The following is a 15,537-nucleotide window of genomic DNA, read 5'->3' as shown; positions in this document are numbered from 1 at the left end:
GGGGGAGCGCAGGGGGCAGGGCCGCGGCGGCGAGGCCGGGGGGCGGGGAGGAGCGGGGCCTGATAAAAGGCGGCCAGGCAGCCCCACCCCCGCGGCAGGCCAGCGGGCAAGCTCTGCGCGTCCCTTCCGTCCGGCCCGCGCCGGCGGCGGGGAGGCGGCCCGCGCGGCCCGCAGCCCGCCCATGGAGGCTTTCCCCTGGGCGCCCCACTCGCCCCGCCGCGGCCCCCCGCCCATGGCGCTCGTGCCCAGCGCCCGCTACGTGAGCGCCCAGGGCCCAGCGCACCCGCAGCCCTTCAGCTCGTGGAATGACTATCTGGGGCTCGCCACGCTCATCACCAAGGCGGTGGACGGCGAGCAACGCTTCGGCTGTGCCCGTGGAGAAGACAGAGACAGCGGCGGCTCCCCGCCCTCCTCTTCCTCCTCCTCCTGCTGCTCCCCACACGCCGGGCCCGGGCCCGGGGCGCTGAGGCCTGTGCTGGGGCCGCCGGACTACGAAGAGGACGACGACGACGACGACAGTGACGAGCCGGGGTGCCGGGCCCGCTATCTGGGGGGCGCGCTGGAGCTGTGCGCAGGCCCCGCTGAGGCCGGGCTGCTCGAGGAGCGCTTCGCCGAGCTGAGCCCGTTCGCGGGTCGCGCCGCCGCGGTGCTGCTGGGCTGCGCGCCCGCCGCTGGAGCCACGGGCGAGGTGACGCCGCGCGAGGAGCGAGCCCCGGCGTGGGCGGCCGAGCCCCGGGTGCACGCAGCCTCCGGGGCGGCGGCTGCCCGGCTCCTCAAGCCCGAGCTGCAGGTGTGCGTGTTTTGCCGGAACAACAAGGAGGCGGTGGCGCTCTACACCACCCACATCCTGAAGGGCCCCGACGGGCGAGTGCTGTGCCCCGTGCTGCGCCGCTACACGTGTCCCCTGTGCGGCGCCAGCGGCGACAACGCGCACACCATCAAGTACTGCCCGCTCTCCAAAGTGCCGCCGCCCACCGCCCGGCCGCCCCCGCGCAGCCCCAGGGACTCCCTGCCCGGCAAGAAGCTGCGCTGAGCCCCGCCTGCTGCCACCTGACGCCACCAGGGTCACCGCCTGCCCACTCATTTTTGGTCTGCGCACCATCTCTTCCTTGCTGTTGGGAAGGCGTGGAGCTCAGCAGTTGCTTCAACTTGGGATGTCGTTTCGGTTTTTTCAAAGCAAGCAGGCCGTTCGGAGTACTGCCATTGAGTCAAGACGCTAAAATCCTGATTTATCTCTAGGTTCTAGTTTGTGCGCATCCGGACAGTGAAGGCTGTGTGTATTCCAACTGAAATATGGCAACTTAGAGGCGCTGTTTATTTACTGTACACGTCGACCTATTTTAGATGCGCATCAATATGAAATTGTCTCAATCAAATCTTGGATGTTTAATTTTATTAATGGAGGCACTTTACTAGGTCTAGAATATTTTTTTAAAAGCCTCTTAATTGAACTTAAAACTGATGATTTTAGGGAATGCTGGCAAAATGACTTTTATTGTTTGAAACATTTTTTAGTTGCCCTTAATCAGTTATTCTAATTCCAGGTGAAGCAAGCCTCTGGTAGCATCTGTTTTGAGAAGTGAAGAATTAGTAAACTTCCCAGTATTGATTTGAGGGGTTTTCCCTCCTTGTGGCTTGTTTCTGTCCTAGGTGGAGGTATAAAAATGCACAATCTGTAGCAGGTAGAATACAATTTATTCTTCGGTACCGGATCTTTTATTACTGAACTAGCAACTAGCATTTTCCACCCTTAAAAATTGTGCCGTTATAATCATATTGTGTATACACTTGGAAATGGTGCTGTTTAAAAAAATTGACTTGTGTATTTATACAGTAACAGTATATGATTTCATTAATCTTACCTATAACTTTGCTACTTTGCTTTTTGTCTGTGTGCCCACCCCCCATTTCCAGTTCTTTAAAAACACTTAAGATCGAGAGGGGATAGAAATGACCCTGAATCACTCAATTTCAGGGTTCCTAAGTAGTTGGAAAGCTCATGCCAGCTGTTGCCTCTCAAGCTAAGTGGAAGATGAAAACCTTTGCACACTGGAAGGTTCATGTAATAACCTGTGTTCAAGAAGGTTCCACTCTGGGCTGTCTGGCTTTAGGGTGTCCAACCTTTTGGTGTGTCTGGGCCACACATTAAATACATTGCGACAGGTAATCACAAAACTCAGTGTTTTAAGGAAATTTATGATTTTGTGTTGGGCCGCATGCGGCCCACAGGCTATGGGTTGTTGAATACTCTTAGAAGGTCCTCAAACCAGAATAAGCGGTAATTATGGAGCTGGGGGTTGGAGACAAGGAACAAAACCTTTGTTCCCATTCTCACTGGAAGACCCCAATGTTTCCGGGACCCTACCAGTTACACATAAATGAGGTTGAACCTGATTCTTAGGCTAAGGTTCTTAACCGCTACTCTGTCATCCTCATTTTTAAATCCCCTGAGTTGAATGCCACACCATCACAGGCAGCTTATCAAGACAGGCAAAAATGGAAATAAAGATGAAATCACCTGACATAAAATGCCAATCTGAAAATATCAGCAGGAGATTTAATCTAAGTATATAAAGATTCCAGGAGGACAATGTAAGAGATTAGACTACTTTCATATATAAGAGCTCACTTCCTCCATAACAAACTGGCTTAAACACTACCTTGAAGGTGCACTAGAGGCTGAGGTAAATACCCTTGGGTAGCTTGTGAGCCTTTTTGTTAGAGGAAGAAAGTGCATCACAAGGGAGAGGGATGGGGGACATGCAGTTTCTTGGTCAGGAAAAAAAAAAACCACTCCTGCCAGTCTAGCCCTAGGTGGAAGAACTTCAAAATTGACTGGGCCTAAACTCAAGTAGCTTAATAAAGCCACATAACCCTTCATCTGTCTACAAGGTATACCAGCATAAATTAGTTGTGCTTACGGGGTACTTTTCAGGTGACTGTGAACTCACCTTACCCCTCCTACTGTTGTTCTCTACCTTTTCAGGAGTCACTATGAACAGATCAGTGCATTCTTCAGACCAGGAGGAGTAGGCAGGCAGTCTCTTTGTATTTTTAAGGAGCCAAACTAGAGACACTGTTTCCAGGTGCTGGGCATGCAGCTTTCCTAGACAGACCTTCAGTACAAAAGTCACTGGGTGGGATGTGCCTACCTGGGAACACACTGAACGTGGATTTTAGTCTCGAGGTCAGGAGAGTGTTGGGAAGAGTATCCAGAAGACCCTCAACCAGTTTGGCAACTATTGTACTAATCCATTTAAAACACAACCCATATTACTACCCGACCCCAAAATTTGCCTTTTCCAGCTAGTATTAAAATACTGAGAGTTGTGTAACAGAGGGTACTACCACCATTAATTTTCTAGAGATCTCTTATTAGAAGTATAGTAACCACACTCATGTATTGGGTTGGCTTTAAAGTCCAGTATGTCTTTTATGTGAAATGAGACATTTTGACCAATAACTTTATTGACTTGGCTGTATCAGCTATCTCCAGCTATTAATTTTTAGTGGGTAGAGGCTGGTGTGCTGCTGAACATCTTCCAATGCATAAGATAGCCCCACAGCAAAGAATTACTTGACCAAAATGTTAATACGAAGAAACTTCACAAACTGGTTTTAACATGTTCGATCAGTCCGGGCATCTTCTCAGTACACTGCACACATCTTTTTACGTTTCAATTTCATTTTTACCTTTCCTGAAATAATAAAACATAATACACCGAAGATGTTGCATATACTCTTCCATCTTCAATATTAAAACGGCTGCACAAAGTCTCACCACTTTTGCTAAGTTTTTTTCAATGCACGCTGATAGAGGACAACTGTCACGATACAATCTAACAAAATTGTTTCCAATGAAGTTAAGACAACTAAGCACTACTAGAGCCATTGTATGGCAAAAACTAAAACTTTCTGGCCAATGCAATATTTAAATGTAACCTACCAATTCTTCAGTTTAAAAATCAGTATGGAAAAAAATATTTTCATAAGAGCATACTACGGCCCTGGCTAGTGTGGCTCAGTGGATTGAGCGCCAACCTGCGAAAGATTGCTGGTTCCATTTCAGTCAGGGGACGTGCCTGGGTTGCGGGCCAGGTCCCCAGTTGGGGGTGCTAGAGAAGCAATCAATGTTTCTTTTCCTCTTTCTTCCTCGCTTCCCCCCCTCTACAAAATAAAATCTTAAAAAAAAACATGCTACAAATTTGGCTAAAAACAACACAGTGTATGGAATCCTCAGAAGAGCCTTACCAACTCTGGAGGCATGCATTGCCTTCACCTGCCCGTCCTCTATAGTGGCATTTCCAGTGGCTTTTTATGCCTTTGAATTTTAATTCTCCTGTGAAGTCCTTTTTGGAAGCTGCAAAATTACTAACTTTGACTACAACATTTGGCATAGATTTATTATAAGCCAAAATGACATTTTAAAATTATACCACAAATATATGTACTCTCAGCGAAAAGTTGTAATTTACTAGTCTGTTCTTAGCCACATGAGAAACATACCTTCCACAGTGTCCCGTATGTCAATTACCCTTATAAAACTATAAATCAATCTACAGTCAAAGTAGTAAAAAACAAAACACAGGTAGTCCTGGACATAAAAACATCTCCCCCACACAGATGCCAACTTCCTCCTGGTGGCCACTGTGGACAACTAGTGGGATTGTCTTTTTTTGGCCAATGTCTATCTCCACTCACCCTTATCCACTTTTATTAACAGGAATGGTACTTTCATTTAAAAATGCAGTAGCCACTGGGAACATGGAGACTTCTACACATTAGTAAGTAGGCTGCTTGGTCAGCTTTGGCACCTGTGAAAAACCACATGCATGTTGGGGGGGAGGGAATGGAGTCCAGGTGCAGGGGGTGCAGCTCAGAGTAGGTTACTGCCCCAACTTCCTTTATTTGTTACAAAAGAAAAGGCCCTTTCCCCACAAGACCTTTTAAAGACTTCTACTTGTTTGAAAAGAAAGCTAAATATGTAAAATGTGCTTTCTATCATTGGTAACATCAAACAGAAAAGGCCATATGTGATAGTATTTAAGTAAAAAAGCATCAATACTCCCTCTTCTGGTCTTACAGCTGTACCAACAGGAATGCTCACCACTCAGTATCAGAAATAATTTAAGTGCATACAGCTACTATGAAGTTGCAACTAGCAGTCTCTGAATTACGATTTTTCTAGTTTCAGAGGGTAATCCAAGATGGCAGAGCACACGCGTGCACACATGCACACCACGCAATGCACACAACCTCACAGAGACAGCAGCACTACTATACAGAGGAACCAAGGGTCCGCTGTAATGAAGGACGTCATCTTGGGGACACATCCTATCCCCGTTAGCTTAATAGTGCACTTAGGTTGTTTTGATACTAAAAACTAAGACATTTACTGGTGCAGGTAAAAGTCAAGTAAAAAACAAACTGAATACACAAATTCCCCATTATAAACAAAACACTTTAAATGTAATCACAAATCAACACAGAAACAAATTCTGTAAGTATTTTATTTATCATTAAAGAAAAAACACAGCAGCAAGTTCTGTGTTGGCTTCAATGAGACCAAAGTTAATCTCGAACACAGCCACTATACCCCAAAATTGAAGTCAACACAGTCGCTACTACAAATTACTTGGTGAAAGAATCTATCCTGAAAAGAAATTAAGAAAAAGAATTTAAACAATTCCTCCAAACCACACACTTATAAATATTGTCTTATTTAAAATGCTTGAAAGGCTGAATTCTCCGTTAATGGAAAAGCAGTTTGCTATTGGCAACAGAAAAAAAACTCGGCAAAGGTTTACCAAATACTTTAAAATTGAAAAGCTGTAACTCTTGGATTCACACGTGAGCAGTATTCTTGTCATCACGACGACGACTGCCAATTGCTTTACACTCACCTTCTCTCGAGTAAAATCTACAATCCCACTGCACCCGAAGTTCGTAAAATTTACTGCACTTGGAGTGAACCTGAACGTTTTATATTCAGTTGGTACCTCAAAACATCTAGAGGCATGTCTCAACTGCTAGTGGTGTGAAAATTGCTTTATCCCCCTGCTTTGAAGAGTCTTGAAATACACTTTCTATAATAGAACCTTACCTCATTCCAAATTAATATATTTCAGAAATCAAAAAAAAAAATATATCAGTTCTATACCAAGATACGGGTATTACTCAATACCTGAAGGGTTCACATTTTAAATTTATTTTTTATTTTTCCTTTTTTGTAAACAAGTGATTGATGAAAGAATGCAACACCTTAAATTCCAGAAAATGGCATGGTTTTCCAACCTTCTGTGGAAACGGCGCATGATCGATCTATTGTATAGGGTTAGTACAAGTTCATGCTTTGTGTTATGGTGAGACAACAGTAACGAATCCAATTTAGATTGGCTGAAGCACAAGTATAATAATCCTCGGATGTGATCAAACCTATGGGAGACGGGAGTTTGAATCCACTTTTCTGAGACTTAACGTCGTACCGTAGTCCATCCATCCTCATCAGTCTCATTTTTGGTACGACGAAGAGATTCCCTGTCTTTCTCAGCTCTCCACGAAGCCTTCTCTTTCTCACCTTCTCTTTCGCGGTCTCGGTCTCTTTCTCGATCTCTGGAAAGAGCTGGAGGAGGAACACGACGAGGGGTATCCCGCTCTTCTGCCCGGTCATCTTTCCTGTCATCAGAACGTCTCCAAGAACTTGCTAAAAGTTAAATTAAAGGAAAGAGTATTAGTTTGTACTATCCTCTACTGGCTGAAACTAAACAGAACTTCAGCAAAAGAAATGCCTCAAATTACTCAGAAATCCTGAGCTGAAAAGAATGATACAGAATCGGCATTAAAAACCAATAAAAGCTAAATACATTATAATCATTTTGATACATTTTCTTAACAAAACCTTGAAAACATGCAGACTTAAGAGATATATGATTGAAATTTGCAAACAGAAATGATTAGCCTGGGAAGTGTCCTGTTCTATTGGTTTGGCCAAAAAAGTTCGTTTGTTTTTTTTCCCCATAAGATGGCTCTAGTAGTGCTTAGTTGTCTTTAACTTCATTTGAAACAATTTGGTTAGGTTGTATTGTGACAGCTGTCATGTCAGCATGCATTTAAAACAGTAACATCAAAATTGGTAAACTGGTATGTAGCCATTCTAATACTGAAGATGGAATATTATGCTTTACTATTTCAAGAAAGGTAAAAATGCAACTGAAATGCAAAAAAAGATTTATGCAGTGTATGAAGACAATGCTGTGACTGATTGAACGTGTCGAAAGTGGTTTGTGAAGTTTCATGCTGCAGATTTCTCGCTGGACGATGCTCCGTGGTTGGGCAGACCAGCTGAAATTGACAGAGATCAAACTGAGACACTGAGAACAATCGATGTTCTACCACGAGGGAGACTGGCCAACATACACTATCCAAATAGCAGGTACTGGTGAAAATGGAAAGTGTGTCTTGAGCAACCAACCACTGACTAACTTTATGAGAACTGTGAATTCTACACTCAACACCGCTGCCATATTTTTGGTGTTCACATAAATTTACAAGACAGTTAAAACCCCAAATTCCCCAGAAGCCACAGTTCTGCAGTAGTTCAGCAGCTGTACACATAATCTACCTTCTTCACGCTCTGATCTGAGAGGAGGTCCCCTGCGGTCTCTGTCATCCCGTCTTTCTCTCAGATCGCGGCGATCCTCTCTCTCCCGTCGGCGGTCATCTCTATCCCTATCGTCACGGCGACTTGAATCTCTCCAGCTTGAGGCTTCCTCAGCTGGTCCTCTTCTCCTGTCACCTTCATCCCTGCAGTCATTCAAAATGACATGTTAAGTTCTGATGTTAGACTACACGGGTAATGATAAGTGAATTCATCATAATACATCATGGTGCTCAGAGTGTTTAGGGATGTGGTATTAGGGATAAAGTTCAAACTCATCACTTACTCTCAATCTCATGCCTCAGGCATGGAGGTCAAATAAGAACACCTGGGTGTATGCTATGCAACACAGTAGCCACTATCCACACGTGGCTCCTTAAATTTAACTAAAGTCAAGACACTCCCTCAGTAACACTAACTATATTCCGAATGGTCAATAGCCAAATATGAGTGTTGGCTACCATAACAGACATTACAGATACAGGATATTTTCATCCCTGCAGAAGATTCTATTAAACAGTGATGGTCTAGATTTATCAGTACAAAGCCACTTTGGCCAAAAGAACTATTAGAAGTAAAGTAGCTTTCTTAAACCTATAAAATTTTATTAACAAATGTCACCCAATAAATTCAATTTAAAAAGAAGGGGCTTTTAACAATTTAAGGGCAATAAAACTGATTGACCTAAACCACAAGGGAAAACAGCCATGGACTGATAAAGACAACCAAGCGCTTGTTCCACTACTGAAGAGTTACAAGAACTACAGACAGCCACAGAGCTCATGCTTTCACACTTTGTTAATAAGGAGGACCACTGACAACTAGATGACCTCTAAAATTCTTAAGAGAGAAAAAAAAAAGCTATGATTCTTATAAATTAAAGGCAGGGGGAAGAATGAGGAGCGCCATCTCTCAAAAGCAGTTGGGAACACACAAGAGTATGTAAGATGATCCTAATCAGAACTCCACAAATAGTTTCAATGAGAGCATCAAACCTAGGCCGTCTGAAACGATCCTCTCGATCTCCATCTCTCTCTCTGTCCCTTTCTCTCTCAGGGTCCTTGCTGCTCTCGTCACGATCTTGACTCTCTCTCTCTCTTTCTTTTTCTCTATCCCATTCACGTTCTTCTGATGGTCTTGATTCTCGAGGTGGACCCCAACTCTCTTCTCTGGCCTTTTCTTTCTCTCTCCATCCACCTGTTTTTTTAAAGAATAAAAAAAAAAATTCTACTCAAGAAACACAGATTGGCAACAATGAATAGAAAGCTTAATGCTGGCATTAATCCATCACTATTCTAAATACTAATATAAGACACCCCCAACTTCATTAAAAAAAACAACAACAAACAAACTAAAGCCACTTACGTCATTTCACAAAACCCCCAGCTCCTATTTACATGACTACCTATCCTGTTTTTCTAACATACAGGAATATGACATAAGAAACTTATATAAGCCTGGGCTGAGTAACCTGTACGCAGATATTCTGAGTGTAAAAAATCTGTTTTGATGGTAAACAACTTATTTAAGCTGAGAACTTAAAGGACAAAGGGTAGAAGCCAGATCTTTGAGACAGAACTCCAATTATATTTTCATTTATATCTTGCAACATTTCAAAACCTCTGTAACCAAAACTACCCTTTCAGTTCACATTCCTGCCCTCCTCCATTTACCACCCACGGAATCAGGAAAAGAGGATAAACCCTGAGACCCTGCCCGATACCTCACACTTACTCAGGGACCGTCCATATCTAGGAAGATTTTATTTTTGTGTGTTATGTGTGGCACACAAAGAGGCCAAAGGCAGCAGAGACTTCAATGAAAACACATTACAGTCATAAGGCTAGTAATTACTATTCCTGTTAGCACTCAACTGCCACGTGCCATGGCACTATTCCAAACTGATGTATTACCTCTTTCAATCCTGACCATACTTGCTAGTCTGCCTATATGCTAACATGTACTTGTACTCCCGGAAGTAAATTGGAGAACGTTTACAGTCACTTGCAGACATGTGCGAAGTGGCAAAATATTTCAGTTGTCTGACAAGTGCAATACATTCTCAGCTGAGGCTGAATAAGGCAATGCTCTGTCTTCTTGCTACATCTCTCATACTTGAAATAAGTGTCCTTTTGAAGGTCTAGTTAGTGCCATGTTTTTGCATTTTTGTGCTTTTAGTTGGCAATTTCACTGTTTAAAATGGCCTCCAAGTGTTTTCCAGTGTTCCCAAGCACAAGAAGGCAATGGATGGGAGAAAATACACGGGTCAGACAGGCTTCATTCAGGAATTACAGAGCTTTGGCCATGATTCAATGCCAATGAATCAATAATATATATTAAATAAGGTATCTCTAAATATAAACGTAAGAAACAAGTAATATATTGACTGGTTAACAAAACTGTGGTAACCAAAAGGCTCACAGGAACCTAACCTTGTACTTTCCCTAGGAGCAAATGGTTCAGTATTCACAGAGGCTTTATAAAACCCAACAATCATGAATTAATGATACTGCCACCCTCACTTTGCATGAGGCACAGAAAAGCTAAGTGGTTCGCCCAAACTCACACGACTAGACAGCAGAATGCAGTGAGACCAGAAGAGACGGGAGTATGCAACAGAAACCACCCAGGGGAAAGGCAAGGAAGCTGCCCGCTTACGTCCACATTTAGAATAGACTGCACTGGCTATCGCACAGAGACTGGGCTCGGAGGGGAGAGAGCCAGCAGAGACAGTACCAGCAAGGGCTCACAGAAAGAATGACGGGCCCAGAGCCAACTACATGCAGGGGGGACAGAAGCGGGTGGGCTTAAGAACACTGACAAGACAGAACTAAACTAAATGAAAGACTTCACTTAAAGAAGAAAGAGCAAAGCACTCCCAGATTTACACAGCTAGATGGAGAGAGGTGTCCCTGAAGAGAAGTAGGTGCGTGTGTGTGTGTGTGTGTGTGCGCACGCACAGTTTTGACAGACTGATTCTGACTGTCAGGGACACTGCTGGGTGGAGATGTGCTGTGTACGGTATGCAGTCGGAAACACCAGGTCTGAAAGCAGGAAAGAAGTCATCCAGAGACTATGATAAAGTTCACAGACTCGTATACAACTGCTCAAGAATAGTAAAAGTATGAAAAGACAATCAGTCCTAAGACTGACAAGGAAACAAGCTCCTGCCATGAGTATAATCCCACAGCTGGCAAGTGTATTTTGCTCTTTGTTATTTATTACAAGGAGGCTGGTCAGGACTGAACCTGAAGAACAGACAGTTAAGGTATGGACACAGGAAGAAGAGCCCTTAAAGCAGTAAAAGAGCAGAAAAAAGGGCAAAGTCACTCCATTTTGGTGTGTGGGATATTAAAGGTAAGTGAGCTTTGACCAAAGTCACTGCAGATATTTTCAAGACAAAAAGAAAAGATCAGTTTATCTAGAAACAGGAATATGGACCAACCTGTCATATATCCATTAAAATTTCATTTTTTCCATTGAAAAATAACTTTTATTAAAAAAAAATCAAAATATAGTCATTTGAGCCCTGACTGGTATGGCTCAGTTGGCCGGGCATCAGCCTGCAGAGCAAAAGGTCACTGGGTTAGATGTCAGGGCACATGCCAGGGTCACAGATTGGGTCCCAGTCAGGGTGCAACCGATTGATGCTTCCCTCCTTCTCCTTCTCCCTCCCTTCCCCTCTCTCTAAACCTGAACAAACAAAACAGAAACAGACTCAAGACAGTGCAGGCTGACAGCTGGGATGGGTAGGGGGGCAGTGTTGGAGGGAGCCAATGAAAACAAAAGGAACTGATGGCCACAGACAACAGTGTGGTGACTGCGGGGAGGCAGGGATGTTGGAGGTGGAAGACGGTATGGAAGACAGGATAAATGGTAATGAATAAAGATACAATAAAAATTAAAATTATTATAAATAAGTAATAAACCCTTAAACTAATTTTACCTGGCTTGACAAACGGTCTCCAGAGACCAGGTCTCGAGTCCTCGCCCCTTCTGCTGGGAATCCGATCATCATCCGTCCGTCTTGAGATGCGGTCATCATCCGTGTTTCTCCAAGGACCCCTGTCCTCATCTGCATTGCGCCTCGGAATTCTATCATCATCGGCATTCCTCCAAGTTCCTCGATCTTCGTCCAGCCCACGCCTGGGAGCCCGGTCCTCATCGGCATTACGCCAGGATGACCGCTCATCATCAGCCCCTCCTCGCCGCGGCCCCCGGTCCTCATCCATCCCTCGTCTTGGTCCTCTGTCTTCATCAGCTGCCCGCCAATTTCCTCGGTCTTCATCCAGTCCTCGTCTATGTGGTCTGTCATCGTCCACATGTCGCCAGCTTCCCCTGTCATCGTCGCCAACTCGTCTGAGAGGCCTGTCATCGTCGCCAACTCGTCTGAGAGGCCTGTCATCGTCGCCAATTCGTCTGAGGGGCCTGTCGTCGTCACCAACTCGTCTGAGAGGCCTGTCATCGTCGCCAACTCGTCTGAGAGGCCTGTCGTCATCAGCATTGCGCCAGGAGGGCCGGTCATCATCTGCCACACGGCGAGAGAACCGATCTTCATCAGGACCACGCCTGGGGCCCCGGTCATCATCCACACCGCGCCTGGGAAGCCGGTCATCATCTGGTCTGTGAGAAGACTCTCTCTCTTCATCTTCCCCCAACCTCCTCGGGCGGTCTTCATCTCTCCTCTGAGGCCTCTCCTCATCCCGCCCTTCTCCACGCCTCCACTCCCTACAGAGCAACAGGCCAAACATCTTTAAATGTTCTTTAAAAAGCACATAGTCCTATTGAGAATTATTTCACTTATTTTCAAAAATCACTTCAGTGTAAATTCATTAATCCAACTCCTAAAATAGTATGTGCGCCTAATAAAAACAAATAAATACTAAATTCAAAATATTAGAGCAACAAATAATAAAACAATAAGTAGACAACTGCTTTTTTTTAAAAAGAGTATCTGAACTTTTCCAGGAGCCCCTTGGCAATTTCATTTTAAAGGATGGTTTGAAAAAATATTTGTTACGAAACTGTTCATTCTTCCTCGAAGTTTAATACTGTTCCAAAACTCATTTCTTGAGATGTTTATAAGTAATTACAGCAATGTTGAAGTAAACTACAAGAAACATTTCAGTAACAGACATGCACACAATTCTTCACAGCTCTGCTTCCTCCCCCCTACAAAATAAACCAAATTAGAAAAACCACTATAAAGTCATTACCACAACCTATGATTAGTAGGTAGCATTTTCCATAACTCTACTCACTTCTCTGGCAGGCCTCTTCTCCACTCAGAATCTACTTCAGGTCCTTTTCTCCATGTGCCTTCTGAATCTCTGTCTCCCCAGCGAGAGTCCTACATTGGAAACGTTAGTAAGACGCTCTACATTGGCAACAATTACAACTACTGGTATTATCATTCAAACGTTTTTGTACTTATATTAAGCAAGCTCAAGTCTTCAAACATAAGTAAGTTTTAAAACCGTTTCTCTTTTAACCTGAAATGAGACTGGCAGTACACTGAAACTGGTATTCTCATGAACTGCGTGGTTTTATAAATGGTGAAACTCCACTTGAAAACAAGCTGGCAGCATCCCCCAGAATCTTTTAAAATGCCTACAGATTTTCTTTGACCTAGCAATTCCCTTTTAGGATTATGTGAAAAAGGAGAACCAAGATGGCAGCGTAGGTGGACACACTGCGCCTCCTCGCACAACCAGAACTGACAGAAAATCGAATGGCAGGGAAGTCCGACACCAAGTAGATAAAAAAAAACATACATCCAGAAGGTAGGAGGGGCGGAGACGGGCACCGGGGCGGAGAGGACTTGCGTGGCCATGGCGGGACAGAGACTGGCGGAGTATGGGATGAATGGGGCAGGCAGTCTGACCACTAGCAGACCCTGCGGCCCCACATTGGCGCACAGATAAACCGAGAGGGCCGGACTCAGAGTGGCGGAGAAAGGGGCAGGCAGAGCGGCAGGTAGCACCCCGCAGCCTCACATTCGTGCACAGATAAACCGGACAAAGGGCGGGGAGCGAAGCAGACCGCGTCACCCCGGGCTCCAGCGCTGGGAAAGAAAGCCTCAAACCTCTGATTGAAAGCGCCCGTGGGGGTTGGGGTGTCAGTGGGAGAGACTCCCAGCCTCACAGGAGAGGTCGTTGGAGAGACCTACAGGGGCCTACAGTGTGCACAGGCCCACCCACTCAGGAACCAGCACCAGAGGAGCCCAATTTGATTGTGGGTAACGGAGTGAAAGATTGGAGTCCGGTGGAGAGTGGAGCGGGCGCCATTGCTCCCTCTCGGACCCTCCCCCACGTACAACGTCACAGCGCAGAGACCAGCATTACCCCGCCCCGGTGAACACCTAAGGCTCCGCCCCTTAAAGTAACAGACACACCAAGACCAAAAAAAAAAAAAAAAAAAAAGGCCCAAATGACAGAACACTTCAAAGCTTCAGAAAAAATACAACTAAGCGAGGAAGAGATAACCAACCTATTGGATGCACAGTTCAAAACACTGGTTATTAAGATGCTCACAGAATTGGTTGAATTTGTTCGAAAACTAGATGAAAAAAATGAAGGCTATGCCAAGACAAACAAAGGAAAATGTACAGGGAACCAATAGTGATGCGAAGGAAACTGGAACTCAAATCAACGGTGTGGACCAGAAGGAAGAAAGAAACATCCAACCAGAAAAGAATGAAGAAACAAGAATTCGGAAAAATGAGGAGAGGCTTAGGAACCTCCAGGACATCTTGAAATGTTCCAACATTCGAATTATAGGGGTGCCAGAAGGAGAAGAGGAAGAACAAAAAATTGAAAACTTATTTGAACAAATGATGAAGGAGAACTTCCCTCATCTGGCAAAGGAAATAGACTTCCAGGAAGTCCAGGAAGCAGAATGAAAGGGAAGATAAAGTGCTTCCCACATAAGGTCAAGTTAAAGGAGTTCATCATCACCAAGCCATTATTATATGAAATGTTAAAGGGACTTATCTAAGAAAAAGAAGATAAAAAATATGAACAGTAAAAATGACAGCAAACTCACAGTTATTAACAAACACACCTAAAACCAAAAGAAAAGAAAACTAAGCAAACAACTAGAACAGAAACAGAACCACAGAAATGGAGATCACATGGAGAGTTATCAATAGGGGAGTGGCAGGGGGAGAGAGGGGGGGAAAGGCACAGAGAATAAATAGCACAGGTGATAGGTGGAAAATAGACAGGGGGAGGGTAAGAATAGGGTAGGAAATGTAGAAGCCAAAGAACTTATAAGTATGACCCATGGACATGAACTATAGGGGGGGAATGTGGGAGGGAGGGGGTGGACAGGATGGAGTTGAGTGAAGGGGCGGAAATGGGACCACTGTAATAGCATAATCAATAAATATATCAAAAAAAAAAGATTACGTGAAAAAAGCCGAGTGCCCCAAAATGTACAGGGCAGTGCCTACTAAACAGAGGTGGAGCACGTGAGTGTCCAACAGGGGATGGTTAGATTAACAGTAGTTCCCTACCCCAAGTATTGCGCTCAATGAAAATTATGGACAGGGCGTGGGAGACACTCAACATCCCTCAGGTGAAAATGTGAATGCGGTACGACCTTTGTAAGGGGAGATCACACAGTTTAATCACAAATACCTCAGACACAGCCTGACTGCTCCTACAAACACAACCTAAGGCCACGGTCAGAAAAGAACAAAAGAAGCCCTAGGGGTGACGTGCAAGCACTAAAATAAAAACCTAATTAAACTAAGAATAACTACGATCCCTGACAGGTGAATATGAGGATCTCAATTTAAAATTTAAAAGGTGTCTTGGCAACAAAAACCTCCAAAAACTAGAATGGCCGAGTAAGTCACCTGCCATCATAGCTACTGA

The 15,537-nt window shown here is 44.4% G+C and overlaps 2 protein-coding genes across 3 annotated transcripts in view; one reads left to right on the top strand and one right to left on the bottom strand.

The window, feature by feature from the left end:
* The first annotated feature begins 61 nt into the window (after positions 1–61).
* On the top strand, positions 62–1,829 carry NANOS1 (nanos C2HC-type zinc finger 1). The gene has a single exon (XM_024555533.3). It carries the CDS (start codon positions 182–184, stop codon positions 1,031–1,033), a length of 852 nt encoding a protein of 283 aa, XP_024411301.1. The 5' UTR covers positions 62–181; the 3' UTR covers positions 1,034–1,829.
* A 3,663-nt stretch (positions 1,830–5,492) lies between these two features.
* The window catches only part of EIF3A (eukaryotic translation initiation factor 3 subunit A), a 36,036-nt gene continuing 25,991 nt past the window's right edge, over positions 5,493–15,537 (bottom strand). The window contains exons 18-23 of one of the 2 annotated variants that reach the window (XM_053922522.2): positions 12,919–13,007; positions 12,056–12,385; positions 11,604–12,025; positions 8,653–8,854; positions 7,622–7,803; positions 5,493–6,703 (exon numbers count right to left, since the gene is read on the bottom strand). In XM_053922522.2, coding sequence (XP_053778497.1) covers positions 6,474–6,703; positions 7,622–7,803; positions 8,653–8,854; positions 11,604–12,025; positions 12,056–12,385; positions 12,919–13,007 — 1,455 coding nt within the window. In that variant the 3' untranslated portion in view covers positions 5,493–6,473. Of the gene's footprint in view, positions 6,704–7,621; positions 7,804–8,652; positions 8,855–11,603; positions 12,386–12,918; positions 13,008–15,537 lie in introns of both variants that reach the window. The other variant, XM_024555555.4, reaches the window with a different exon arrangement.

This window comes from Desmodus rotundus, chromosome 4, assembly GCF_022682495.2.
Source record: "Desmodus rotundus isolate HL8 chromosome 4, HLdesRot8A.1, whole genome shotgun sequence".
NCBI lineage: Eukaryota > Metazoa > Chordata > Mammalia > Chiroptera > Phyllostomidae > Desmodus > Desmodus rotundus.
Note: the sequence above shows the minus strand (reverse complement) of the source record. Positions and strands in the feature narration are given on the sequence as shown.